Source organism: Salarias fasciatus, chromosome 4, assembly GCF_902148845.1.
Source record: "Salarias fasciatus chromosome 4, fSalaFa1.1, whole genome shotgun sequence".
In the NCBI taxonomy this organism is placed as follows: Eukaryota; Metazoa; Chordata; class Actinopteri; order Blenniiformes; family Blenniidae; genus Salarias; species Salarias fasciatus.
Window position 1 is genome coordinate 3,161,270 of NC_043748.1, and position 27,510 is coordinate 3,188,779.

The 27,510-nt window shown below is 47.0% G+C and overlaps 2 protein-coding genes across 9 annotated transcripts in view; one reads left to right on the forward strand and one right to left on the reverse strand.

Moving 5' to 3' along the window:
- On the reverse strand, positions 1-10,122 carry stk17al (serine/threonine kinase 17a like). The gene is made up of 7 exons (XM_030090050.1): positions 9,803-10,122; positions 6,903-7,115; positions 3,744-3,888; positions 2,797-2,923; positions 2,661-2,709; positions 2,244-2,423; positions 1-1,600 (listed from the first exon to the last, which is right to left on the reverse strand). The coding sequence occupies exons 1-7, from the start codon at positions 9,916-9,918 to the stop codon at positions 1,312-1,314; spliced, it is 1,119 nt and encodes a 372-aa protein (XP_029945910.1). The 5' UTR covers positions 9,919-10,122; the 3' UTR covers positions 1-1,311.
- Positions 5,783-27,510, forward strand: part of hsd17b1 (hydroxysteroid (17-beta) dehydrogenase 1) — a 26,347-nt gene continuing 4,619 nt past the window's right edge. For 3 of the 8 annotated variants that reach the window (XM_030090051.1, XM_030090057.1, XM_030090058.1), the window contains exons 1-4: positions 5,783-6,075; positions 6,288-6,463; positions 11,179-11,318; positions 11,406-11,528. The gene's annotated coding sequence lies outside the window, so the exon portion shown is untranslated. Of the gene's footprint in view, positions 6,105-6,234; positions 6,478-11,178; positions 11,319-11,405; positions 11,529-27,510 lie in introns of those variants that run through there. The other 5 variants (XM_030090056.1, XM_030090059.1, XM_030090052.1 and 2 more) reach the window with 4 other exon arrangements.

A 27,510-nucleotide genomic window follows, 5' to 3' on the forward strand; every position in this document is an offset into this window, starting at 1 on the left:
AAACAAATAAAAACCCCACACACAGATCGGTTTGATAGGAAAAAAAAATGCACATGTATTTTTCCGAGTTACATTTTGCAATGCATGCCATCAACATTTATTCATTTTTACATAACGTCCACGGGGACAAGTGCAAAACCATCCTGGAATTCAAGAGCAAGAAAAACAGCAAACATAAAAGAGAACATACAAAATGAGACGCAATATGATGATGTTACCATTTCCATAGAAAAAAACAAAACAGGAATTATCTTTACAGATTCATTTTAATACTAAGTCACAATATACATTTCAGTACTTTTGAGAAACTCTTAATTTCTCTGCTCCCGAGCTTCTGAAGGCAAACGTCTCGTATCCATACACATCTCAGCCTTCAGTTGACCACGTGTACGATCATCATTACAAATGAAAATAAAAACAAAAAAAAAAACCTGCTTCTTTCAGCCCCTCTGAATCTCCCTTCCTAAGACTTGTTTTGTTTTTCTACATATTTAAAGAGCATGAAATCAAACGGCAACCTTGGAGTTATCTTAAAAAGAGACTGTGCAACTTGTGCAAACGGCAACAAAACAAAAAGAGAACAAAGTCTGCAATGTGACGATGAAAGACGTGAGGTTGCAAAAGTGGCACTTAATGACAAAAAGACGCCGTGATGAAGGATCTTTACCGTACAATGTGTGACATCTGATTGTGCTCCATGAGCCTTTGGTTTCTCACTAACACACACAGTCTAACAACAAAATAAAAAAAACAAAAAAAAAAAAAAAGTGCTCAAGATTGTCCTTAAAAATAAGAATGCTACCATTTCCGTCCTAAACAGGGATTTCTGTGGTTATGATTACTGAATAGGGGCTAAAGTGGTCTGGACATAAATAAAACATGTAAAAAATAATAATTAAACTGCTGTTTTCAGCATTCTGCTTTGCTCCATTCTTTCATTTCTGGAGGTCGATGTGTCAAAACCTCCTCCTCTCCTCGATAAACTCGCCGCAGAAGGCAATTCTCAGTCAGCGGAAGCTCAGCTTGTCTCGGTGGAGTTTTCCCTCTCTGCATGTGGGTCAAAAGAAAACCAGTGTGTGAGTGCATGGGGGGGGGGGGCGCTCTACCACAGCGCGGGTCGCCCGGTGTCCTCCGAATCCCCCCCTCCCCCACCTCCCCGAGAGACGGCGCCGCTCGCAGACATCACAGCAGTAAAAGCAGCCTGGCGTACAGTCGCCTTCAGGTTCGGCGTCAGCTCGGATAAAGACGGAGAAGCTGCTCGCTCGCCGGCGTTCAGGTGAGTTCAAGCCCCGAGTCTCCGGGCGGGGTCCATCAGCAGATGACCTCCTGCTGGATCTCGGGCCGCGCGGGGAACGGGGGCTCGCCGAAGGAGAAGGCGTCGCGGCCCGCCTTCAGCTCGCCCTGGCCCGGGCACGTCAGGTACGACCCGATCAGGTCGTCCAGGTCGGGGGAGGGGACCGGGCTGTCCGGCTCCGACTCCGACTGGCTGGTCTCCGGCTCGTCCAGGGAGGAGGCCGACCTGGCGTGGCGGTGCGGGTGCGGGTGGGGGTGGGGGTTCAGCCAGGGGTGGCTGAGGCATTCTTCTGCTGTGGCTCTCTTCCTGGAGACACAAACACAATAACGCTGTGGATGAGTGGAAATTCCCAGAGCGTTTACAGAAGCCATGCGTCTTCCAATACAATCAATCCGCCCTCTCACAAGTCGGACGCATTAATCTCAAGGAAACCGCAAAAACGGCACTTTCTGCTCCCAATATTTTTCCCCTTCATTGCTCAGTGATTACTGAATCACCGAGGAATCTTCCACCGTTTCCAACGCGACCACTAATCTCCCGCAATAAATATCAAAAGCTCTGAATGTTATTCTCTCAACAAACGGAGATGTCATTTTGCTAGTGCGACTTTTATTCTGAATTTGGATAAAAGAAAGTTCTGAAACTTCAAAGAAATCCCCTGATTTATTTCCTACAGTTCCACTTTGCATCAGTGTTGATCAAAGATAGTCACAGGAAAATTCCCTTCTGTTGATTGAGGACATTTTATTGTCACCGCTACGCAAGAAGAGGAAATGACATGCTGCTGAGATGCTGCTGAGATGATGCAAATCTCATTACTACACACTCCTGCCGACGTGTGCGGATGTGCTTCCGCGCCAGCGTCAGCCTGACTCACATCCTTCGTGGAGGCGTCTCGCTTCTTGTAAAGATCGTAAATTCTGATGAGTTCTGATCTGCCCGGTCTCACCTGGGGTTTTTGACGAGCAGGCTCTTGATGAAGTCGACGGCCAGGGAGGAGATGCCGTCGAACGTGTCCGGCGAGTAGTCCACGTTGACTTGGGAGATGTTGAGAAACGTCACTTGCTTGTCGTCGCCCAGGAAGGGGGACTCGCCCGTCAGCATGACGTAGGTGAGGACCCCGATGCTCCTGATACGACAAAGAACAAAGAGAAGCTCGTGAGCCGTCAAGGCAGATGGAGGGTTTAATTAGCTGCGAGTATGAGGAAAGCCTCCTCCTGCGGTCAAAGGTCTAGACTTCAGTCTATTTCACATTAGGAATCTGACGTCACCGTCTCGAATTTTGCAGAAGTGGAGCCGGCTCAATGAGTTTTGCACGGCATCCTATTAAAAATCCTGGAAATAGAGTCTGGAGCGGGAGGCTTACCACATGTCTGTCGCCGTGCTGATGGGTTCGTAGTTCAGGATCTCGGGCGCTGCAACAGAAAGGCAGGGTTCCAGTGAGGCGGTGACGGACAGCGGGCAGTTCGGAGTGTTGTTTAGCGGCTCGGAGCTGGACTCACCCACATACTCCGGGGTACCCAGGATCTCCCTCACTTCCGTGATGCTGTCCATGCGTCTGGACAGGCCGAAGTCCACGATACGGATGTCGCCGAGCGGCCTGGCGCTGGTCAGCAAGATGTTCTGGGGCTGGACAACACAAACACAAACACACACACAGGTTAGGCAGAGGTACATTATATAATGAGTCACTAAGTATCTGTGCGAAGTGTTGGTGAGAGGATTTGGCCTCGACTTCGTCAATGAGTGTACTATTAGCCTCTCTCAGGTCAGATCATCCACTAAGCCTATCAGACGGGACTCAAAACAGGCGGAGTGCGTCTGCCAGGTCCTGGGACGGCTTCACCGTGACTGTACGCCGACACTAAAAGGGCTTTCAGAACCATTTACAGCTCTAATACTAAGCGATGTTTCAAGCTATAAACAGAAACAAAGAAGGAATTTAGCTTCTAATCAGAACAACAACTGTCTCTAATTGGGATACTGCGAGTGGAGATGGCAACAGTGCTTTGAGAAGTCAGTGATACTTCAACGTATGTGAAATACCACCAAAGCAACACGGTTTAAGAATTAAATTCCTCAGTCGGTGACATCAGGATAAAGAAATGTACGAGAGCGAGTCCTGAGCAAGCACTTTGTGAATGATCCACTTTATCCGGGAGGCATTGTGTGAGGAGAAACCAGACACCTGGTGAACATGCGAGACGCTCAGTCAGGTGAAAGGAATGGGAAGACAAAAAAAAAAAAAGTCCTCAAAGTTCACAGCCTTGTTACCTCAAGACCTATTAAAGCCAACATGAGGTTCCTTTAGTGAGCGGTTCCTCATGGGAACAAGGTCACGACACGCTGAATGGGCTGCGGTTGCATAAGAGAAATAATATCTCCCCCAGTCTGACGCTCCGGGGAACACGCCGCCCTATATTGTGGGATAATCTTTCAGCGCACTCACTTTCAGATCCAGATGCACGACATTGTTTCGGTGCAAGAAGGCCACGCCGCTCAGGATCTGCCTCGCCAGCCGCATAACGTCCTTCTCTGTGAAGGCCTCGTCATTGTCGGCGACGCACTGATCGAAGATTTCACCACCGGCAGCGCTGGAAAGAAAGCACAGGAAGGAAAAACTGAGAAAAGAAACAAGAAGCACACACAAAGCCGTGCATTTGACAGCCACCCTGTGGGGTTTGGTGTCTGGGTTTTTTTGGATTATTGCATTTCGCCTTGTCATAATAAATCAGGCTTTCAAACTCACAAACACACCCTTCCGCTCAGTCTAAATCACACAGGATGACAATGGCGAATTCCAGCCCACCCCACCGATACAAATGTTCAAACAAACCCAGTGATTTCCACTCGCGCCAATATTACATAACGGTTTGTGTCCTTTTTTCCCCCCATTTGAATTGGGAACGAAGTTCACCCACAGTGACACACTGCGCTGGAGTTCACCATGCATTTCTGGTAGTCTGCCGCTACGTGTACCGCCGATAAGAGCAGTTCTATCAGCCCAGATAACGTCTTTTACAGTCTGATAAAACTGCAATTCTGCCAGGTCAAATAGGCAAAAGTAACAGAAGCTGACCAACTTGTAATATTCCAGTTAAGATACTGATAATCCAATAGTAAATTATTAAGTAGCTGGAAAAAAGCCGGTGAGAAGTAGCGCCACGCTAGCAAGTACATGCAGCCCGTCTTTCAGACAGGGTAGCTTTTATCGTATTAGCAACTCAGGAAAGACTTGAAGTGGGATTAGTATTCACTTCATGAGTTTTTTTTCATCCGTCAGAATCAAGCCCGGTCTCGCAGCGCTTGTGTAACGATATTAACTGAAGTGGAGACATGGTGGATTTACACTGCTCCATCAGTCAGATCAATGCCTGGAGCTGACAGTTCAAACACCTCCCCAAAAAAAACACTATAACCATGTGTAGGGGATTTAGGAGGCACACATACTTTAAATCTTTAGGAAAAAAAACTAAAAAGACTTTGTGACCAGGCCTTGGGCACAAATTTTTACATAACCAGCGGCCTCCAAACCCCCCAGTCGCCCCTGCTCCTTACGGCCCACAGCTGTGAAAATAGAAAAATCTTTTTTAGGGATTTTGACACAATTCTACAATAGTCGTGATGATCTCTTGTTCATCCTTTAATTTCGCCAATAAATACTCGCCGCCCACCCTGCCGGCTGCAAACATGGTTCAGCTCAAATATGCGAAACTTTGCATTCAGGATAATAAGAGCAAGCAAGCCTGGCGTTCTGTGGCGTTTCCCACTCCTATGAGAAAAATCTTAAAATGTATGAGCGCAGGTTGACACAATCTGAAAGAAAACATCCTGACTGCATGTCAGGGATTTGAGGAATGAGCTTGATTTTCTTTCTGTAACCTGAATTTGAACCGTGAGCTTTTTCACTCCACCTGTCTGAGCAATTAACGGCTCTCAGCTCGAAGTGTTTCAAAGCTTCATTAAGCTGTCAGTCGAGCGCCCGGGGAGATTTTAACTCCCGATAAAGGCTTGTTTTATTTAATTCAGCAGAGCGCACGCGCGCGCGCGCACACTTGTATTCAAGCCAAAGATGATTTGTTACTTCCCCTGAAGTCTAAATATTCTCGTTGTGCTCTCGCTCTTTCCAAGAAAGTTAATGTACTCGGTACTTTAGTGTGGAGGTGGACTTCCTCCTCTGCGCTGAACCACAAACACAAACCGACTTGCAGCCAGAACGCGAGAGAACACACCGAGTGTAAACAGCCACTTTAAGACCAAAGTCAAATAAACCTCAAACTAACTGCAAGACTTAAAGCAAAGATGATGAAACAAGTCCTGCTCCTCAGTTTGTAATCACTTTAGAGAAGCTGTTTGGTCAAAGCTTCTCCTGGCTCGAACCCAAATCAGCTGCTCACCGACGTCAACAAGCAGCCAATTAGTCTCCGCTGTTCAAGCCTGGGTGTTCAGGACAGCGCTGGTTCGAGACTGCGCAGGAATTACAAAGAGGCTCGGCTGAAACGGTTCAAACATCAGGGGGAAAACTAAAGCTCCTGAAAATAAAGTGAGACTTCTCCAAAGTGACCGTTTTTCAAAGCCGGAAACGCTCGGCGTTACTGAAGCAGCACGTTCAGAGATGATTTCAGTTCAGCTGCTTGCGTTTCTCAGACTTGAGCGAGGATGTGGTTGTGGCTACGAGACGTGCGCGCATGCACGCGGGCCTTTCATACCCGTGCGACGGCGCTCCAGTTGTGGGACCGCGCTCCGCCGCCGACACCGAAGCCCACAGGAAATGGAAAATGGTTTGCAATTTCTCAAAACTGACACTGAGGTCAGAGGCTTCGACTGTCAATGCAAACTTCTCTGCAGCTTTTTTTTTAAGACAGATAATAGATAATAACTGACTTCTAAAGCCACGTGCACGCTGCTCGGTTACAGGATAACTCCTCCGGGCGCAGCTGTGCAGGAGCTGCGGCCCATTGCCAGCTGACCCCCTGCTGTGTTTTCTCTGCAGGCATGCGGAGGTGAACTGCGGCGCCACTTCCCCTTTCACACGTCCGTCAGAGGTCAAATGCAGCCCTCCCTCCCCACAGAGGGGCTTTTATGCTCCAGAGGAATTCCTTGTCTGGGACGGGGACGACTGGACGGAGGAAGGCCTCCCAGCGGATCAGCGACCAGCGCTGGAACGAGGTCAGGGGACTGAGGTTTGGCCGGAAGCGTCCACTACACAGTTCACAACACGTTTGTATTGTTGAACACCCAACAACAACAAACGGGCAGAGTGCTAACTCAGGCGGCAGTCAGTTCTCACAGCGGCGTCCAAATGACTAATTCAGAGCTAAATATTGTCAAGACTGTCAGCGTTTCACGCAGTGAGTAAGCAGTTTTACCACAGGGGCATTTAAAGGGACGCTTCCGGACAAGAAGGCGAGATGCTGCAGCTGCGCCGAGGCGAGCGACTAACCTCAAGACTGTGAGAATTTCCTTTTAAGGCAGAGGTGATGTGCAATGCTGAGCATTTCACGCATCTGTGAGGGAGTTTTTTTTTTCTGAAACACTCGACCGATTTTCACGTAACTGAGCAGGAAGTGCATCGAGAAAGTGCAGATCATTAAGACGTCAGTCTTACCACTCCAGGACGAGGATGATTTCGGTGCTGGTCTCGTAGACCTCGTGCAGCGCCACGACGTACGGGTTGGCCTTGGCCAGCTCCAGCACGGCGATCTCGTTCAAGATGTCCATGCGGCAGTCCGCGCCCTTCCGCCGCTTTCGCTGGAACTTGGCAGCGTACTGCTTCCCCGTCGCCTTCTCAATGCACTTCTTCACCACGGCAAACTTTCCCCTGAGACGGGAAGAAAAGAGAGCGCGATTAAGTGAAGGCAGAAAAATCACATCTGCAGCCAGTGACTTTCGATTCTGTCCATATTCTGCAGTTCTGATAGCGAGGGGCGAGGCGAGGAAACAGACGGGAGATAAAGACCGTGAGCATCATTTCAAAATATTGACCGTTGACGCCATGAGTCTCGGGGTTAAGAGTTCTCCTTTTCCTTTCAGGCTTTAGGAGGGTCTGACAAAAAGAAGATAAGGCTGACACTTTTGGCAAGTGCAGCTAAATACTGGGCAGGGACCCTGATAAGGACACTGCCACTTTACAGGTCAAACTGAAACAAAGACGTCCGACTTCTTGTCACCGATTAAACGTGGGATTTCAATAAGAAGCATCTACTTGCATAAGTTGGTCATGTGCGTGTGCTTTGATGGATTCATGGAGGGATAAAGGTCAGCGGTGGGTGCGGGCAGGATGTCCGATGTGTGCAGAATTGCCTGTGTGTGTCATGTCGACACAATTATCAGCCGACCCTCCCGGGCCGATAATGAGGCCTTGTCCACTTCCCTCGCTTCACAGCTGACGGCAGCAGGGGGGGGGGGGGACAAATGGAATTGTGTCGACGCCTCCGCCCAGACCCTCAGCCAGAGGCCGCATCTCCATTGACAGCCACACAAAAGCTGACCGGCCAGCTAAACACGGCGGCCTCGAGACCCAGACCACCCACCTGACCGCAGAGGGCGCATCAGGCAGGCGGGGGGGTGGGGGGGGGGGGTGTCACTGCTGTTACAGCCAGATTGGAGCCTACACAGCATGTGGAAGTCAACGCCACCATGAACCTAAATCTTTTCATGAATTCAACTATAGTGATGTGACAAGATGGCAGAATCTAAAAAGGAGGGACCGATTCGGAGCGGTCCGGTCAGCATGATGCCGCTGGTTTTCCCACACGCTGTTATTTCAAGCCCAGTGTGCCGCTGACCGAAAACAGCAACTGCTCTGGCCGCAGTCCGGCTGTGTTTTGGCAACACACTTGACTGCTGTGAGGCCCAGTTCCTGCTCCTCCGCGGGCGCTCGGTCCCGCAGAACGCCGACCAGTCATTGTTCGGAGTGAAAAGGCAAAAAGCTGTCAGTCTTTTCATCTTTAATTAGCCAAGTTCAGAGGAGTGGGCCGGGAGCGAGATACGGAGTGAAAAGGAACTGCCGCGACAGGAGGCCTTTTCAGGATCTGACAGCAGGTCAGAGGTCAGGACGCGAGGCCGTCCTCCAGCCGGTCATCTTCACACTCGAGCAAAGCCTAAAACCGTTCAGTAATATTCCCATTTTCAGAATAATTGTGTAAATTAACCCCACGCAGGGTTGTAAACTGCAGAAACTCTTCAGTGAGCCACAGAGCCGGCTCCTCCCCTGCTCCCCTGGAGATGGCGATAATTTGATTGAGAAATTGGTTTCCTGTGGAGTCTGTGTTTTGTCGCGCCCGGCGGGGCACTGACTCACGTCTGAAGCGTGATGAGAAACGACAGCTCTCGCAGCTCTTATTTGCCTGCTGCACAGACGGGCCGACGCACACACACCAGTTCCTGTTTCTGTTCACAACTTGGCCACAACATCATCTTTGTGCAAACAGCAACACACACTGCAAAGCCCGGCGAAGAGCGTTAGAAAAACACACTTTGTAGTGGGATTGGGCTGTGGGAAGAGGTACACCTCGGCACCTGCCGGTTCCAATGTGCTTTACGTCCCAGTGTACAGACGACTCGGCTGAACCCCGCCGTGCAACACATGCATACATTCCTGCACCTAAAGCGATTATGAGGCCTGATCTCCAGAAGCTGTTTGGTAGAAGTCATGGGAAAGAGCGGGAGGTGGGATGAAAGTTGAAGTGTTTGAATGCTTCGATAGCGTGTACACCTCACGGGACGCTACAAACCAACCGACACCCCCCCCCCCCCCCCCCCCCCACCCCCCCCACTGCAGGTGCTGGCTGCAGTCCCAGAAGTATGAAACAAGACTAACTGGCTGCGACCAAACAGTCTGAGGAAAACACAGTGGAGCCGTGTAGACATGGTGAAAGTGTCAAAACTCTATTGAATTCAGGAAAATGGAAGGAGAAACAAAAAAAAAAGTGGGATATAAGTTAAAAAAAAAATTGCTTTCATATTGCTGGAATCTGCACCTCAGTGTGGCTATAAATGGGATTAACTGAAGAGAGGGAGAGAAAATATTAATTAAAATTGAATGACAACATTTATCTGGAATAAGGATAACTGTCAAGAACATACCAGTTGAGAAAGAGCAAAACACTGTAGGTTGTCAATGTCAGTCCGCTCAGGCACACAGAACTTTATCTCTCTGCTTTATTGTTCAATTTTTCTCATTCTGGAGTTAATCTGAGGTCATGAAACGTGAGTTTTTTTCAGTCAACACTTCGGGATTTGCATCTTGATCAACAAGTAGTGGAGTTCCCTCGAGCTCGTGAAAGCCTCTTAGCTCTCAGATCTCATGTTTTCATCATGAGGACCGACCCAAACTATTCCCAAACTTTCATCCAAAAAGCGCATTACCGGAGCGCGCGCCGCTGCAGCACCAGCTGGTATGCGGGATTTGGAAATGTTCAATTAACACGCTTCCCATCGGCACGTGCGGGAGGGTGGGGAGGGGGGAATGCATTTAATATGATTATCCGATTTGCTCGCACTCACCTGCCCAGCTCTTTGCCCACGAGCTCGTAATGCGCCGAAAACGGATCCGCTCGTATCCGCGTGTGGATCTTTGTCACCATCCCGGTTTTGCTCATCGCCGCTGCTGAATTTGGCATTGAAACCGAGCTTGAAATGAAGCACTTTATCTTCCGCCAAAGGTAAAAGAACAACAAGAAAAAAAGAAGCGACTTCCTGTTCGGGTCAAGTAAAAACTCGCGCGAGGAATAATAATAATAACTGCATGAGATAATCCAGACGATAGGATGGAGCGCGAGGAGCCCCGGTGCAGTCAGTGGAGAGGTTAAACTGAGTGACTGAAGGCTACTTTACATTCCTGACAATAAAGTGAGGGCTGGGCCCGCCTCCCGAGCCGACGACCCGCACCGGCAGCCAATCAGCGCGCGAGCAAGGTGTGAGCCAGCTGGCACGAGGCGGAGGGCCAAGAGACTGGATCCTGATGGGGCCGAACGTAAACAAACACATCCATCCTGCTTTTATTAAGTTTTAGGAGGAATGATAACTGTGTGTGTGGCTTGATCATGTCTTGATATTCCTGCTTCCCCTTTTAAAGACCCAGATTATCTCTGAAGTCCTGTTTACAGCTCTCTCAAGAGAAAACAAAAGCTTTTTAGAACAGTTGACGTATAAACAGGACCAAAGAGGGTTTATAGATGGAGTTCCACCTCAGGTCACAAGATGACAGTACTTCTTAATGTCTCTTTATTATTGAATTACTAAGTGAAGTCGAAATTTATTGTCAAGAAAGACAAATATGAATAAGATGAGTTAAATTCAGGGAATTGATTTCTTTAACTTTAACTTTAATATTGAAACTGCTGACTTCAAATCCACTTTTTAAACGTTCAGTTTGTGTACTTATTTTCTCATCTTTTTTTTTTTTTTTAAATTTCTCTTCATAAAGACAATGAATTTGATTTCTTAATGTTCCACGGTTAACATTCTGTCCCCTTTTCTCCTCAGTGTCTTCCTCCACAGAGCTTAATAAACAGACAGACTGCTGTTTCATAGTGAAACATACAAATTCCAAGTAAAACCAAGGATCTAACAAATCTTATTTCCTGAATCTTCAGAGGCAGAAAAGTAAAAAGTATGAAGTATCTTCTTGAAATCATAAGCAACATATAGGAACAGTGTGTTCTTCTGTAACCCTTAACGTTTTATCTTCAGTAATCTTAAAATTCAAAGCAGCAAACATCACAGCAGAACAATACTGATCATATTTCCCACAAGCTCATACAATCCTAAACACGACCGGCATGTTTGGCTGTTATTATTGGAATGTGCTTCCTGCTGCTGGATGGGTTTGGCTCTCCTGCAGGTGATACTTCTGTTTGGTTTTTTTTTTTCCCACACAGGGCTCAGTCCTGAACGTGAAACTGTCCCGGGGGCGTGAAAGAGTTCTTCACAGATTATCTGTGGGAGAGCTGTGCGTCTGCCCGTTGAACTTGAGTGTCATTAAGGAGGAATCCGAAGCATGCCATTAGACGACTCATCAGTATGTGTGGAGCGGCCTGCTGCTGCGGCACCGAGCACCGTGAGGACAACACATGTTCTGATAGTTCTTCTCTTATGTAACTCACAGGGAACGGTGACGGTGGAGGGACTGAGCTTCCAGCTCCAGGAGCTGAAGGTAAACTCTGAGAGAAAAGTGACCCTCCGTGACCCGGACTGACCTTCAGAAAATGAACAGAACAAACTCACACAGGTGTGAAACTTCCCCGATTGTGTGTCAAGTCCAGACAATATCTGAAAGCGAAGTTAGAGTTTGGGTTCCTGACTCTATTTGACTGAATGTTCAGGGGAAAGTTTCCTTCAAAACAAATGTCACACGTTACAGCCGGAGGCTAAGAGCAGTGATGGATGGCTTTCATTTACATTTAGGGCTACATATAGTGACTAAAACTGTAGTAGTTGCAGTAGTAGTATTTTATTTCAAGGAGCCTATTAAAGAAACATTTCCACTTTTTTTTTCATTCTTATTTGCAATAAGACCAAAGGAAATTCTTTTATTTGTCATAATTTATTTGTTATCACTTTCTGGTTTGATGAGGATCCAACTGTCCGTTTGTCCCTGAACTAAAACAAGCTGGACGCCCCTGGTGAAGACTGTACTGCTCATGTTTCCAGTCAGATGACTAATATCAGAGTATGAGCTGCTTCAAAGGAGGAAAACGAGTCCAGGAATAGAAAAGAGACGAGATCACAGGTCCCTCTGTGCTGTTTTCACCCCGTGGATGAGCTCGCTGCCGGCGCTCGGTCATATGTCAGGATTTGTTCCTTCTTACAGCACTGAAGCTAATTTTATTGCTCCAAACAGCAACTGATGTAAAAGAGAGCCATTGAGAGCAGGAATTCCTCATTAGTGTCCTTCGGCGAGGTTACATAACCTGTTATTCCTCCTCAGACTGTTACCTTAAAGCGAGCCCGCTCCGGAGCCTTGACCCTCCTCCTCCTCCTCCTCCTGCCAGCCTCCCCATTAAAGCCGGGGTCAGAGTTCAGAGGAACCGCGTTAGCGCGGTAGCTCTCCCCCCGGCCCCGGAGACCTCATGAAAACACATACCGGCGAATTAGTCTGCCAGCCTGAAGTTTAGCTAACATAAATACGAGAAGTTCAGCCGTGACCCGAGGAACGCCAAGACTTTCCGAGCCACAGGAAGAGGTCGCTCTCGCCGGGGGCCGGGTCAGAAAACACAGGCCCTTGTTTTACACAAGGAGTCAGATCTAAACTAGGACGAAGAGTCGGCGACATGCATCTGATTGATGCAAAAGGAAGAATCGAATTTGTGATTGTTTCAAAGTTTGACCTACTTTATTTTTGGCAGCACTTGATTCAATTCATTGACACAGTTGAACTGAAGTGCTTGCACACAGCTGTGTATTTATAAATCTATTAGTGGAGCAATACCAGCATTTATTTATAGCTGTCAGTCTCTCCCTTTAGGAATATATGAATGCACAGTCAGATCAGTGATGGGCGCAGGAAGGATCCGCCGAGAAAGTCGCCATTCCTGCAAAGCGCCACGGGAGATTAAGGACGAGCGTAGATGATCGGACACAATCCGGTGCGACCATTAAAAGATCAGAGTGAAAGTCTGCCTGTTAAAGCTCTCTTGTGACTCCCTGAAGTTAAACCGCTGGAGGGACAGACACTCTTTTGTCCACCTTTTCAAGGCTGTCCTTTCTCCCCGCCTGGTTTTGTTGCCCCTGCACCTATAAAGAGGTTTCTCATTATGTAAGTTTTCCTCCTTTGACTCTGCTGTTAAACCACTGCTCCTTTTACGGGGCCGCTCGGCGGCCAGAGCAACAATATCGAGTTTTCCCCTTTTTGTCTGAACTTCCACAGCGACCTCTTTCCACCCCACGTTCTGGTTTATGGCTTTTCTGGAGACGTGAGGAAATGTGCTGTTATCTCCCTGGGGATCTTATCCTTGTTCGATAAGGTTCTGTAGGTTAAAAGTCAGCCTTCATTGGAAAAAAAAGAAGCTTTTTTTAGGCTACTTCCATTTCTTGCTTCCCTTGTTTGATTCTATTTCTGAATGAAAGAAAACCCGTCTGGTCTGCGGCTGATAGCATCTTTCCGACTGGCAACATTTCGTGAGAGAGAATCCGCCTTTCTTCGGAAATCTGCCTTGTTAGCAGGCTCTACGAGGCTAAATCTGCAGAACTGCCGAACGCTGAATTCATATGCTGCAAAGGCTGATTGCTGGCTCTCTAAATTCTCTGTTTACGGTTCTTAGTTGTAAACTATTGTTTATGCGGAGGGAAGATTCCGTGTAATGATGGGTTTGCGGCCCAGAGGGGCTACTGGGTAATCTCAGCTTGGTCTATAGGTGTTCCCTGTCTACGCCCGGCGCTCCTGCGAGGCTTTTAGCACATTTCTTGTTGTGCAATTTGTAATTAACAAACGACTCATGCTCGGACAGAGCGCATGCATGCCTCCTGCTGTGGAAAACACTCATTTTGCTGGAGCGAGAGGGTTCGTGTGTTCAGCCGCTCGCCGGGCTAGCGCAGGCTAGCGGCGGCCCTGATTTAATGCACGATGTCGCGTTTTTATTAAGTCTGCAAATCATTTGAGCAGCGAGCATAACGGCGGCGAGTCTGGGTCGTGATCCGTGCTTGCTTTGTGGCGACCCCGACGTAAATGGGCTTGAATGGAGTGGCAAAGGTCCCGCTCGCCATAAAACTGAACAACCCCGAACTCCGGTTGAGTCAGACTCTCAACGCACCACCCACGTATTAACCTCCTCTCTCTGAATTATCGATCTCTCTGGCTTTGGTCGGTGGAGAATCAGCAGTTTTCTGAGTGTCAGGCGACGGAGTTCACCTCAGGGATGACGTGATGGGTTGACGCTTGAGTGGCGTTAAAAGATAAGCCCCTAATCCTTTCGGTAAGTGAGAAACACACTGGAGGAGGGATAAAAATAAGACATCGGAATTGGCTTGAGCGCTAATTGCCTTGTTTGTAATCTGAGGCCAACGTTGCAGACAACGCCAGGCTTTGTGTTTCCTCACCGAGAATCCTTCAGAACCGGTGAGAAGTCACATCATCTGTTTACTGCAGGGAACAATGCAGGGAAGCTGGCAGTGGATGGACTTTTTGTGAAAGACAATACACACAAACACACACACTTGTGTCAATTGCATCTCTTTCCCACTGAAATATCAACTTCTGTACTTTTTTAATGCATGCTGCACGCTGTTTTCTTCTTCTTCTTCTTCTTTGCACTGCGTGGGCTGCAGCAGCAGCACAGGAAGAGAGGGATGAACCAGAGAAGATGAAAGCTATTCTCAGGTAGCAGCAGATGAGGCGACGCTTCTGCCACATCCTGCCTCGCGCTCCGGCAGTGTGACCCGACAGACCCAGAATTCGCCAGCATCGCCGTGCAGACGTCTGGTAAACACCGTTTGCATGTCAGGCAGGGATTGCGGTGAACAGCTGATTTCCGTGCACAGGCCGACTTGTTTAAATGGAAAAAAAGAAGAAGAAGAAAAAAAAGCTGCACCTGTATTCACACCAGATGAAAGTCGCAAACCAAACTACTTTCACACACATGCAATCTCAGTTAGAAACTCCAACGTTTTGCATGCAGTTTGTTCTTAAGATGTTCACATTCAAAGCACTTTTAATGGACAACACAGGAACATCAATCTAAAAACCCTCCACCAAAAGATTAATGTGGGCTAATCTTCACCTTTGCATGTTCTTTCTGTGCATATTTGGGTTTTCTTCAGGTAATTTGAAGTTAACTTTAAATGGCTTAGATTTAATTGTTAGTGAGAGTTTAAAGTCTCATTTACACAACAATGTTTTTCAGTGAAAATGTAAAGTTTTCGTTGCATCTTGGGGGTCAGTTTGTACAACAGTGTCGCCTGGAGTACAACTACCAAAGCTTTTACCATTTAGTATTACTGAAACACTGTGACTCTCATTACTTATTTGGTATCTAGATATATTTATCTTCATTTAATCATTGCTTTTTTTCACTTTTCCAGATCTTTCAGGCCAGCTCAGGTCAACTGACCACATGTCTGACTCCCACAGACCATCATGTAAAAAGTGTCAAAGAAAAGCAGATGTTGTTGAGCTCACTCCACATGCGAAAGGAAAAAAAAAAAAAAAAAAAACCCAGTATAAACACCATGAAGCACGGGCGTAGATGAGCACTAAACGCAGAAATGACAGCAGCCACAGAAGGCAGCGGTGTGGGTATTAACAGATGCAGGAAGGCTTAACCAGAAACTGAAAGGGACTTCTCAGCTGTTGCTTCTCTCTTTGTTTTCTCACCCCCTCCTCCTCACAGCCACATCCCCGTCTCAATAATCCAACAGCAGGCCTGTAAAGCCTTTCTCAGCTTCCTTCACTGTACATACTTTCAACCAAACAACACTCGCATTATTCAGATAAAGCCGGAGGGGTTTCTTCTTCTTCTTCTTCTTCTTTTTTTTTTGATAACCATCTTGGGAAAAATGAAAAGTACTAACTAGCATGCACATATGTGGCTATCCATCAAAAGCTTATCTGTGTGGGTCAGTTCCTAAAACAAATCACTGTTGTGTCAGTTGGAGCTTGACGACATCGACGCGCAAATAAGGCATTTAAAAAAAAAAAATCTCTTAATTCTGAGGTGATCAGTTGAAACCAGTCAAGTGGCATGAATGAAAAAAAGCATGATGGGAGAAGACGTGCCAGCGGGTCGGAGGAAGAAGCAGAGAAATCCATTTGGTATGTCTGACTCAGGAGAGAAATGGAAAAAATGTATTTTAATTGGCAGCTGGGCCGAGGAGGTGGGAAGGAGTGCGGGATCAGAGACGGAGGAAAACTGCTGAGGGGGGAGAATTATCAGCGAACTGAATTTTGGGAATGAGCACTGTAGAAAAATCACACGAATCCCTCTGTGAAGCCAAACACCTCCAAACACACATGCCTCCGAAAACAATGCGATTGTCTGCGAGGAAACCGGTCATGTGCGAACATTTCTGACTCTTGCTGAGGGAATTTCCTGATTATTTTTTTCGTGAAATATTTTTCCACTTAGCTGCTGAGGAAGCCAGACACACAACAATGAAGAAAAATGTGGACGGATGAGGAGCCCATCTTGGCTTCTCCCGCTCTGTGTTGACAGTCGGTTGGAGCCCGGTGAGTCCGCCGACAGCAGGTAGATGTGGCCATATGTCGCCTCGGGGCCGGCAGGGGTCAAAGGTCAGCTCCCCGGCAATGATTACCTGCTGAAGCGCGACGCTTCGACTCATTATTGTGTTTGTTTGCGTCGCCACGGCGACGGTGCAACAGGCCGCATCGCAACCCGCCGCACATACCTGCCCGCCAGCTTCCATAATGTCGCGCTCAAGCAAACGCCGGATGGCATGAAGTCAGAAATGTCGGGCAGCGATGATCGAATCAACGGCAACTGGGTCAAGAATTTGATAACTTCAAGCATAACGAGGGGCCCGACTCTTCGTAACCTTGTGGATTCAAAGCGAACGTGGGAGGAGTGAGATGCTTTAAACCACAGCCAGTAAAACTTTAAAAAAGTTGAGTCTTTTTTTGGCTTCATATCAATCCTGCCACAAGGCCGCTGATGAGAACTCGGTGGGTTTTGTTTTTTGGGAGGATCTCTACTCTACATCAAATGAGGTGAATGTCAGCGTGAATCATAGCAGGCTGGGCTGAACGGAGTTCCTGAGGTGTGATTCTGTGTTTGCGTTCGGGTGCATGCGCGTCCCTGCGAGCAGGTCTTTTGAGCGTCTTCTTTGTTCGACCACAAACAACCAGCTGGCCGCTGCGTTGCCCTTTGTGACTCGCATGAGGAGGCAAATGAGGGGTGGTCCGGGTCAAAGGTCAGACTGGGAAGTCGGAGTTTCTTCTTTGCAGCAAATGTCAGACTTTATGGCCAGTCTTTTATTCATATTGTGAACATGTGTGCTGGAATGAAAGCATCTAAATAAATACTTACCGTTTCACATGAAAGGTTTCCTGACGTTGTGAAGAAGAATTAGATATTCAGATTGATGACACTCGAGTGTATGTATTCACATGACAAAAAGGAGCAAAGTGAATGTTCTTTTATTGATGTACTAGAGTAAATGGGCATCTTCAATGGCAACACAAGGCTTCATAATAACCTGTACATTACCACAGCTCCTTAACTCTGCCCTGAATGTATGAAAATTGGCTTTTAGAAAATGACAAAGTTGAAAAATATACACAAAACTGAGTAAAATTCAACATTATGCAACTTTTAATCATGAATCCTGGTGCAAAAACAGTGCAATATCAAAAATATCATGAAACAAATGCCCTTCGTTGTCATTTTTTCACTTCTAGTTTTTCTCGTCGGGCAGATGGGGAACCTCTGGTGACCCAGTTTTGGGCTGAGAACCATATGTTTGACCTCCCTGACCTAGAATTCCTACCAGTCAAGAATTAGTTCATCACATAACTGCATCAAAGATTACATGTCCTTTTTTTTGGGTCATATTACAAAAAAGAAGGGTCATAATAAGTTGATTAGCTTATTTTTACTGCCCAATTGGGAAATGGGTTAGTCGGGAGAATCTCATTTCACCATTTAGAGCCTTCACATGACAATAACAAACAAGAAACATGGCCGCCTCCAGCTTCAGGGAACTCATCTATGATGATTTAATTTGAACAGAATCATCGTTGTGGTCTGAGTGATGGTAGTGCCAACAAAATATAGAACCGATGCTTTGAGAACCTGAAAAAAGTCCAAGAATAACTCAGCAAAGCATAGTTTGAGAAGTCGATTTTAATAAAGCTGGATAAATGCACACAAAAATCAACTTAGTACACAAGCAGAAAAGTGTTTGTCCTCACATTCACCCAGCAGGATCCGCAGCTCAGAGATAAATTCTTTCCACTTCCTGAAAATCCTCAGAGAAAATGAGATTTTGATGAGAAGTCTTAAGAGCATCCTTCTTCTTTCAGCCTGCTGCTGTTTTACTCTGTTTTGTTCAGTTTCACACAAACAAACACTTATCTGCTCTCCCTATAAATCCAGTTTGGCATCAAACCCCTCTGTGCGCTCAAGAATCCTGCTCCATTTCCATAACTTCCCACTTTCTGAAGTTGGCTGCCGTTGAAAGACCTCCCAGAGAGACCGGGTGTGCGCGCCCTACGTGCGTTTCCACCAACTCGGATCGCTCGATGCCGTGACTTACGGCTCACGCCACCGGCCTGTTATTCATGCATCCCTTCGGGCCTCGCTGTTCTGTATTTACCCTTCGGTTTTTCGGCCGATCACGTCACAAATCAGACGAGCACCCCACCGCTTCCAGCGACTGAAACATTTCTCAGCGCGCTTCACACTGGCAGTCTCGTTTTCTGCAGGAAGGGATTTGTTTTGGCTGCCAGAGGAGAGCGTTTGCCGCTCTCGCTTTACGGCCTTGTGGAGGTTTGTAGGTGTGTACCCAGCGTTGAAGTGGAGATATAGTAAATGTAGCCGCTGAATGCTTTGTGGTGAGCTGTCCTGTCTCCAGCGGTGTCCAGCTCCGTCCTCGGGGGGACTGACAGCAGAAGACACTAGCTGGTTTCATGCTGATTAACGCATCCTCTTGTCCAACATCTGTGGCCTCGCAGGGGGGCGTGCCCCTAAATTCATTGAACATCCACCCATGACAGGCCTTCGTCTGATGAACAGAGGGAAGGATTTATGCCATCTGTTCAGTTTTCACAGATCCTCCTCTAATCAGCTTGCATGAGCGTCTGAATGTAGAATTTAAGTCACCGTTATCATGTCTTGGCCCGTTGTCATCCATTTGGATCAGAAATTTTGATAATTGTTCAGACGGCCCACACGTCTTTATCTCCATTCATAGCTCAGTATTTGTTGAAGACAGAGCCTCTTGTGTTAACAGATACTGAATCGGTGCTTTGTCCGTCCCTCTGCTCTATTGAGTGAAGTGTCTGCTGGAGTTGGGGCCATTGTGGTCGTGGGATGGGGGGGTATTGGTGGGGGCGGGGGGGGTATTCGGTTCTGTGCAATCACTCGCCTCTCCGGCCATAACTCTGAGCTGGGAGACCATGTTTCTCACACCCCTCACATCAGCGAGGGCGACAGGAAACAACTCCGTCTGTGGCTGCGGCTGTCGCGTGTCTCTGTCTCGTGACCGCCCCGATGGAAATATGCAGAAATGTAAGAATGCTGCACAGAGATGCTGGATTCCGAGGAATCCCCCCGCTGACGGAAGGCCGGCCAGAGGCATCTGGCATGCTGCTGTATTAACCAGAGGAGGAGGACACGTGCTGCCTTTAGGCTGAAACGACAGGCATGTGTGTTATTACCGCTGGGCTTGTGCTACGATTTGACCCATATACGTCGAGACAGGGTTTGGATTTTGGATGCAAAAGGGACAAGAGCTGGTTCTTGTTCCGTAAGTGGTTCCCCACACTTTCCACACTGCGTGAGCAGTGGATGCTCTTCCATGTCGGGCTTTGTGGGTGCTTCATCCATGTAGTCCTCTGGTCTTTTTGGGCTGACGGAGGCACGTGGGCTACCCAGTCACCAGGTGCTCGCTGCTGAATATCAACATCAAACACGCAGGACACTGGAGCTGCTGGTTGTCTGGTCTTTGCACGTATCCAGATCAACATCTCCTGATCTGAGTCCATGGCTATCTCACAGAAAATGACGACATGCCCTCTGCAGTCAGGGGGCAGCACCTTCCCCAGGTGGAGGAGATTAACTATCCTGAGATTTTATTCACGAGAGAAGGGAGGAGAGATCGTGAGATAGGAAATAGTTTTGGGCAGGCAGCTGCAGTCATACAGTAACTTTTCTAGACTGCTGTGGCGAAGAGAGAGCTGAGCTGTAAAGCAAATCTCTCTGTTTACCGGTTGGTCTACATTCCCACCCTCACCTGTGGAGCTGAACTTTGGGTCATGACGGAACGAATGGAACAAGAATCCATTTTTTTCTGCAGGGTGACAGGAGCTCAGTCAACTGGGAGAAACTCAAAGTTGAGCTTCTCCTCATTGACAGGAGAGAGTTGAGGCGGTTCGGGCATCTCATTAGGACGCCTCCTGGTCGCCTCCCATGTCTGACTGGGAAGAAACCCCAAGTTCGGCTCCACGACTCGCTGGACAGATGATATGGTTTGGTCTGGAAACAGGTCTGGTTCCCCTCAGAGCCGGAGGAAGCTGTAGGGGACCGAGATGTCTGAGCTTCTTTCTGCACAAAATTTTCACTACTATTCGGGATCCAAGCTGTCAGTGGTCAGTTGTCTTCGCCTGCGTCAGGACCAACTGACATTGAATTAGGTACTTTTGTATGTGTGGATATAACTCATGCGCCGTACACCGTACTATATTTGTCATTGTCCTCTCTTTTCTTTTCTGCACATTCAAAAAGGCAGAATCAAACATCCTGAGAGAAAGTCAGTGTTTTTACTTGCAGTGCTCTGCACACGTGCTTTCATTACAAAAACAATCAGCAGTGGCACTAAACCCCGGCTCGGTCAAACTGTTTGCTTCCTCAAATCCAAGTGGTTGAAAAAAAAAAAAAAATCCTATCATGAGAATACAAATCTCATCAAAAGAAAGGAAGACGCGTCCAAATGCGGGCCGACAGGAGAGGTTTCCGGGACCTTTGATGTAATTTTCACCTCTGTCTGCAGTGGAACAGTAATGAGGAGAACAGAGCGTGTATCTGCCGCCGTATGTGATCCACGGCACTGATCAAAGACCTCGGAGACAGGTCAGTCATATGATCCGCCCAAGTCAAGTTAAAAGACTCGGAGAGCAAAGGCAGTCAGGGTTTGAGCAAATTCAAAGCTGATGAACAAGATCCAAAAAACGTGCTTGGCTCTGGTGAAAAGTGTCAGGATGGTTGAAAGAGAAGAAAAATGCACTGAATCATCTTCGTCAGAAGATTTCTTTTAATCCCACATTCACTCTCGTCTCAAAGTAAAACAAACGATACTTTATCATATCCAGTCTTTAGCTGCTTTATCTTTAATAAAAGATTGGCCCAGTTGAACTTTATCATCAGATTTTTGAGTTTCTAGGTGGTGAGAAGTGTGGAGACCTGCCCTGTGGAGAGAATACTTATTTTATTCTCCACTAATCTCTCCCTTTACTCACCAGAGCAAAAACAATGACTTTCTGTCTACATTTTTTCTCTGTTACTCAACTGTGAAAATCCGATAGATTGATGAGGATTATGTAAGTGAACATGAGTCTTTTTGCTGAAGAACCATTCGTCATCGGTGTCTGGCTGAGCTGCTCTGTTAAGATCCACGTTCCCCTTTAAAATTCCTAAATGTCCACTATCTGCACATCTCAGCGACGGTAGTCTCCGTCTGAATCCTATCCAGGGTTTTTTCGTTCTCGTGGGATCAGCTCATTTTAGCGGGTAATCCCGCATTTCATTCACCTCGGATGCTCGAGACGTTGGATTCCAGGATGTACTGTACGTAAAGCTGCACGCACGAGCCATAAAGCGCGAGGAAAAACCTGTGCGCGCTGTTAAAACAGCAGTAAAACACTCTTTATGCTGATGTGTCACGCTGAGCGCGGCCATACTGAAAATTAATGACGGGGTCTGGAGTTTACCGAGCTGCCATCCTGAAGCTGGCTCGTCTTTGTTTTATTTCCGTTCTGGAGCCGTGAAAAAGGTTTGGAATTACAACCCGTGAGGCGAATGGAGAGAGCAGCGTGAACGCAGGGCGTCCGACGCTCGGCTCCCAAATACACTGAACACCGAATGACTTCTGTTTGACCTCCTGGTTCACCTGTAAAGCAATTGAATTTCCCATGAACACAACAGGTTATAAGCACCTATGATCCTCGCGGACTAACGCTGGCTCACCTCACGCCTGAGCTAAATTCCAGCGATAATTGCGAGCGCGGTTTCAGCGAGCCGGCCGAGGGCGTGAGGAGGACGAGCAACACCCATGTTTTTCAGACGCTCTAATCCCGACACGCGGCGTAAACAAGCCCGGAATGTGAAAGTGACTTCATTACGCCTTGGTGCACAGAAACTACAAAGGGCCTGGCGTGTCAGCGAGCGCTCGGCAGAATGCCCTTATTAGGCTGCGCCGCCGCCGCCGCCGCCGCGGCGTTCCCCCACACACTCCCCACATGTCACTCTCAGCCATCAACTCGGTTCCTCCGGTTAAAGAAGTCACGGAAAAAAAAGCATCTTATATAACCGGCGCTCCATGCGTTCCGGCTCCTCTCCTCTCCGTGCCACGTTATCTCCGGCGCCCTCAGAGAGTCAGCTCCCTAAACCCAAATTATAGGCTGAAAAATACTTATGTAATAATTACTAAGTATGATAGATTGCGGGTATGAATGTTCGCCCTACATATGGCTGATTTTTACAGTCCTCAGAGGACCGTGTCCGTCGGCACGTTTCCCGGGCCTTAACTCTGACCTTTGCCCCGTCGCTTCATAACTACTGGATAAATTCAGCCTGTCCAGTCTAACCCTAACCCTAACCCTTTATAACCTGTATGGCTTGCTGGTACGTGTGGAGAGCGACCGGAGGAGGCCTCATTAGCGGTTAAAAAATGAGAGGACACTGATATGACGGACCGGGGGGTGATGTGTTGATGTGTGCGCGTGATAAGCACGTAGCGCCATTCATTCCAGTAAGCAGGAGCTCGCTGGAGCGGCCCGGCTCCTCGTCTTGCTCGCTTTAATGCGAAGGAAGCGATGCGGGGAGGCGATAAGAGCCAGATGGCTGCTGGGAATGTTTGGTAAATGCGTCCTCTGCACAAGCTGGGAGGCTGCGCAACAACAACAACGGTCATGGAGTCAACTGTTGATGTGGAATAAATGTGTTGCGACAATAAATAACTTTCTGTTCTGACACACAATTCAACAATTGTCTTTTTTTTTTACATTTAAAGAAGCATAATCATGATAAAGTTTCAAAGTGAATCTCGTGAAGCACTTTGAGAAGTAAAAAAAGAACAATGTAGCAAAGAATAAAGTAAAAAATGGAGGTAAACTGAAGAAAATAGAGATGCTTTTACAGCTTCAGTGTGAATTTCTACATATGTGACCATAAAAGAGTGTCACAATACTTTCACTTTTCTCACTTCTGTTCTGCATTACGGAGAAAACCTTACGTAAACGTCACGAAGTGCAACTATAATCATGACCCACAACCTACACTGTACACCACACACTCTACAGTGTGTCCTTCATGTACCGTAGTTCTGTTACAGTTTCCTTTCACCACGACGCCACAGGAGGAAGTGAAACAGAAAATCCAGCACACAGAAAGCATGTCACCTCGATACTTAAAAAGCTTTACCATTTTTTTTTGCTTTGTTTGTTTTACATATTTGGGCAGGGCTATTTTAAGTTTCTGTAAATAACTTCGACACGTTAGCGGCTCAGCCGGTGGGAACGGCTTCAGAGTCAGAACAAAACAATGACAAATCAGAAGAGGCATGTCAGAAATGAAGACGGACGACATTTCTCCCCATTCAGCCGTGGGAGAAAAGTATTTGTTGAGATAATAACACGGATTAGCTGCGAACTGTGGGGGTGTGTGGGCCATCGGGGGGAATATGATCCGTCAGACATGCCAATTAGGGAACAGGGAGGTTAAAAAAAAAAAAAAGCGCCTGTGCTGATTGATATCTCACAGGTTGGCGTGCAGGTGTGTGAAGGTCTGGTCCTGAAAGTCAAAGCGGTGGTTATGTCACGAGCGGTCAGGGGTGTGTTCTGGCCAATTGACAGGCAACTTTCCACCGCTTTCCTTTAACATCGAGCTTATGCAACCTACAGAAATAGGTGGGACATCCTCCACACTCTGACAATAACAGGAATGGAAAGTCAGAGGAAGCTGAAGCACTTAGCACTTATAAGAACAACAAAGCAAAACATTTTTTAATTGTTAAAATTAAAGTTAATTCTTTATATCCGGCTCTGCGAATGCCACTTTTTCTGACACGACACACACTGTTTTGTCTGCTCACTTAGTAACAGCGTCTCCACAGCCAAACAAAGCCAGGTAACCAGGAGGAGGGCGGCGAGTCCTGCTGATTTAATCAGCCAGTGAACAACATGTGACAGGAATACACCTCGTCTGTAAAGATGCCTCGGACTAAAACAAGGGTGATACCCACTCTGTAAGAAAACACATCAAAAACAAATTTCTGATAATGACAAACCGTCCCTGCCTTTGTTTACTGCCGGTAAGGCATTTCCCACATTCTTGGGTGAATACCAGCATTACTGATTCAGCAGCCGTGCCTGGACACACCACCCATCACCTTCACTTACCACATCACAGGCGAGGCGCCGAGGCATGACGGGCCCGGTATTTACCGGCGTGCACCTGGAGACGCTCGCAGACGGGTGGAAAATATGATCGAGTTAGTGCAAGACGCTCTCAGGAGAAAGCTTGATCACAGTGAAAACAATGGCCAGACACACCTGGATTAATGAGTTTATCTTAATGCAACACTGGAGAAAAAAAACGGAGCTGTACAGAGACCTGTACTTTTTAATTTTGAAATAAAAACCCGATATTTCTGTGAGGAGTTTGCACCTTCTCCCACCCGCTGTCATGTGTTGCCTTCAGGTGTGTTTTCTCCCTCAGACCAGAGTTTCGACAGATCGTATCTGCTCCTGAACTGTCTGAATCTCATTGTGTCTGCTATCTGACAAGCTGGATCTCGCTCAGATACACCGTTCAGATACATTTCAGCCCGTCCACCAAACAAAAATCCCCACCGTGGAGCAGCTGCAGCAGCATGCAGACCCAATGTTTTGCCTTGCTTCAGCCATGACGGCGATATCAGCGCTCAGGCTGAACACGGGTCAGGTCTGGTCCCACGACGGACTCCAGCCCCTTAAAGGAGCGGGAACAGGACGTCCCCAGTATAATGGTGAGAGAGCAAGTCTGGAGCGGTTCGGGGCGGACGAGACATTTCTCATGACACAATCCCGGCCGCTTCCTGCAGCTCCGAGGCTTTGTATACAAACGGGCCTGTGGTATGCCAAATCAGCAGCAGGTCAAGCGGCGACCCCCCTCCCCTCCCCGCCGCCCCCTGAGGGTTACGGCTGACGTAGAGCCTCGTGTACAGTGGGTGCTGTGAACCCTGTAAACTCTGCGATCTGATACTGTGTATCAAAAACGCTGGGAAAAACAGACATGTATGAAAAAAGATCCCTGCTTGTGACGGGACGTGAGTGACGTCTGGCTTTGCTCTGGGACGAAGATGAATGTAAGAAAGTCATGTGCAGGCCTGGGGCTGTTTCTCTATGGAGTCTCTCTCTTTTTAAGCCTTCTTTGAATTCTCTGCTTTCCTCTTTCAGTCCAAAACACATGTTTTCTTATTGATTTTGACCATTTGCTTGGAGGTTTTGCGTTCCAAATTGGAGCCTGTTTTTGGGCCAGTTTTGGCCCATGGGCCTTATGTTTGGCACCCCCGATTCCAACTGTTAGGAGAACCTGCGTCTCTGATCGCATTCGAACAAAATGCTCCCACACTTTTCAGTATTTCTTTTACAAAAAGCCTGAAGAGACGCTAAAACTGGAGTAAAGTGATCTTCTGTTTGTATTTTTTTTTTTTTTTCGAGCTTGTTCAACAATATAACTTTCCGACACACTACATTTCTGCGTGTGCGAAAACAGCTTGAGGGAATAAAGCCGACTCTGCCTCAGTGTCTGCGCGTCCAAAACCCTTTCATACTTTCCACTGGGCCTCTCTTGTTTCCTTGATGATGGTTTTAGCAGGAGAAAAGCCTCGCCGCCTGGGCGAAGCCTTGTGATTTCTCAGCCCTCCTTTTTTTTTTTTTTTTTTTTTTTTTTTTTTTTTTACTCTCCACTTTATTCGGTGGTAACTTGATAAGCCGTGAAACTGTCAGAACAGAACCATCAAAACCCTGGGCTACGGTTTAATCATTCTCAGTTGCTTTCTCCTCGGGAGGAAATCTCACTTCACTCACCGCCGTCCTGCGGGATCAGCGAACATTTACTGTTTTTCACCACGTGTCTCCACATCAACAACAGTTTGCTTTTTATTATTTGAGCAAAAGCTTGAGGAAAGGACACGTGTGTGTTGAACGGCACGTAAAGGTCACACGGAGAGAAACTGTACCTCGCCGTATGCAGATGCTCATGTTTTTTTTTTTTAAGTGAAACAGAAGCTTTCAGGCAGGTGGACAGAGATCAGTGATACAAACGATCATTTCCACACTCCAAGAGAGAACAAAACACATTTTCAATGAAAACAACCACAAACAGATTAAATGCGCAATAGCTCTGCAATAAAAACATGAAATCAATGTTAAAACTTTTCCAAGTTTGTCAAGAAAAGAAGAAATACTGTGTCTGATTCACAGTCGAGAGCGTCGTCGCGGTTCCTTCATGTCAAAATGAAACCAGTGTTTCTCTCATTGTGAGGCTTTCTGTGAAATACCACACCTCACACTGTTATCTAAACCTGATTCATCAGTGCTTCAAAGTCCCTGTCAAACACCAAGATGTGCAATTTACTGAAGTCCAAATACACTGAGAACATTACACTGATAGATTCATCAATATTTCACCATTCTTGGCTTTAAAATGACCAAATAATTGATTGTAAAAGACGCTTCTCAGTATGAAACCAGCGCCAAACAGGAGGAGAGGTAGACTTTATCAGCCTGAGGAAAGATTAAGAATGAAATCATTTTGGATATCGGGCAATGAAGTGTCGTTATAAACCTGGAAATTCCTTTTTGTGAAAGAAAAAAACCCCAATAACTTTTGCTTTGTAGACAGTTAACAGATTGATCACCTTGCTGCACTGGTTCCAATCATCTAATCATTGATCCATTTTACCTTTAAAGCATCTTGCTTTACCATTCAGTTATTCTATGTTCTACGAACAACCATTATTCTGCAGCATCACCTCCTCACAGACACAGCGGTGTAGAGGTTTGTACTTCTGCCTCACAGTGAGATTATTTCTTTTATTCTGATCTTTGATGCCTCCCATGAGATTTTTGCATGTTCTCCCTGAGCACATTTCTTTTCAAATGTCCTCCAAAACCATGCGTTTTAAGTTGGTTTCTCATAATGAATTGCCTGTCAGTCTAAATGTGAGTGTGTGTGTCATTTGCTGTGTTCGTCCTCTAATGGACTGGTGACCTGCTCCACTAACCGCAGATGGATAAATCAATAATCAAGGTCTATACACGCACCTTAACTTGAAAGTTC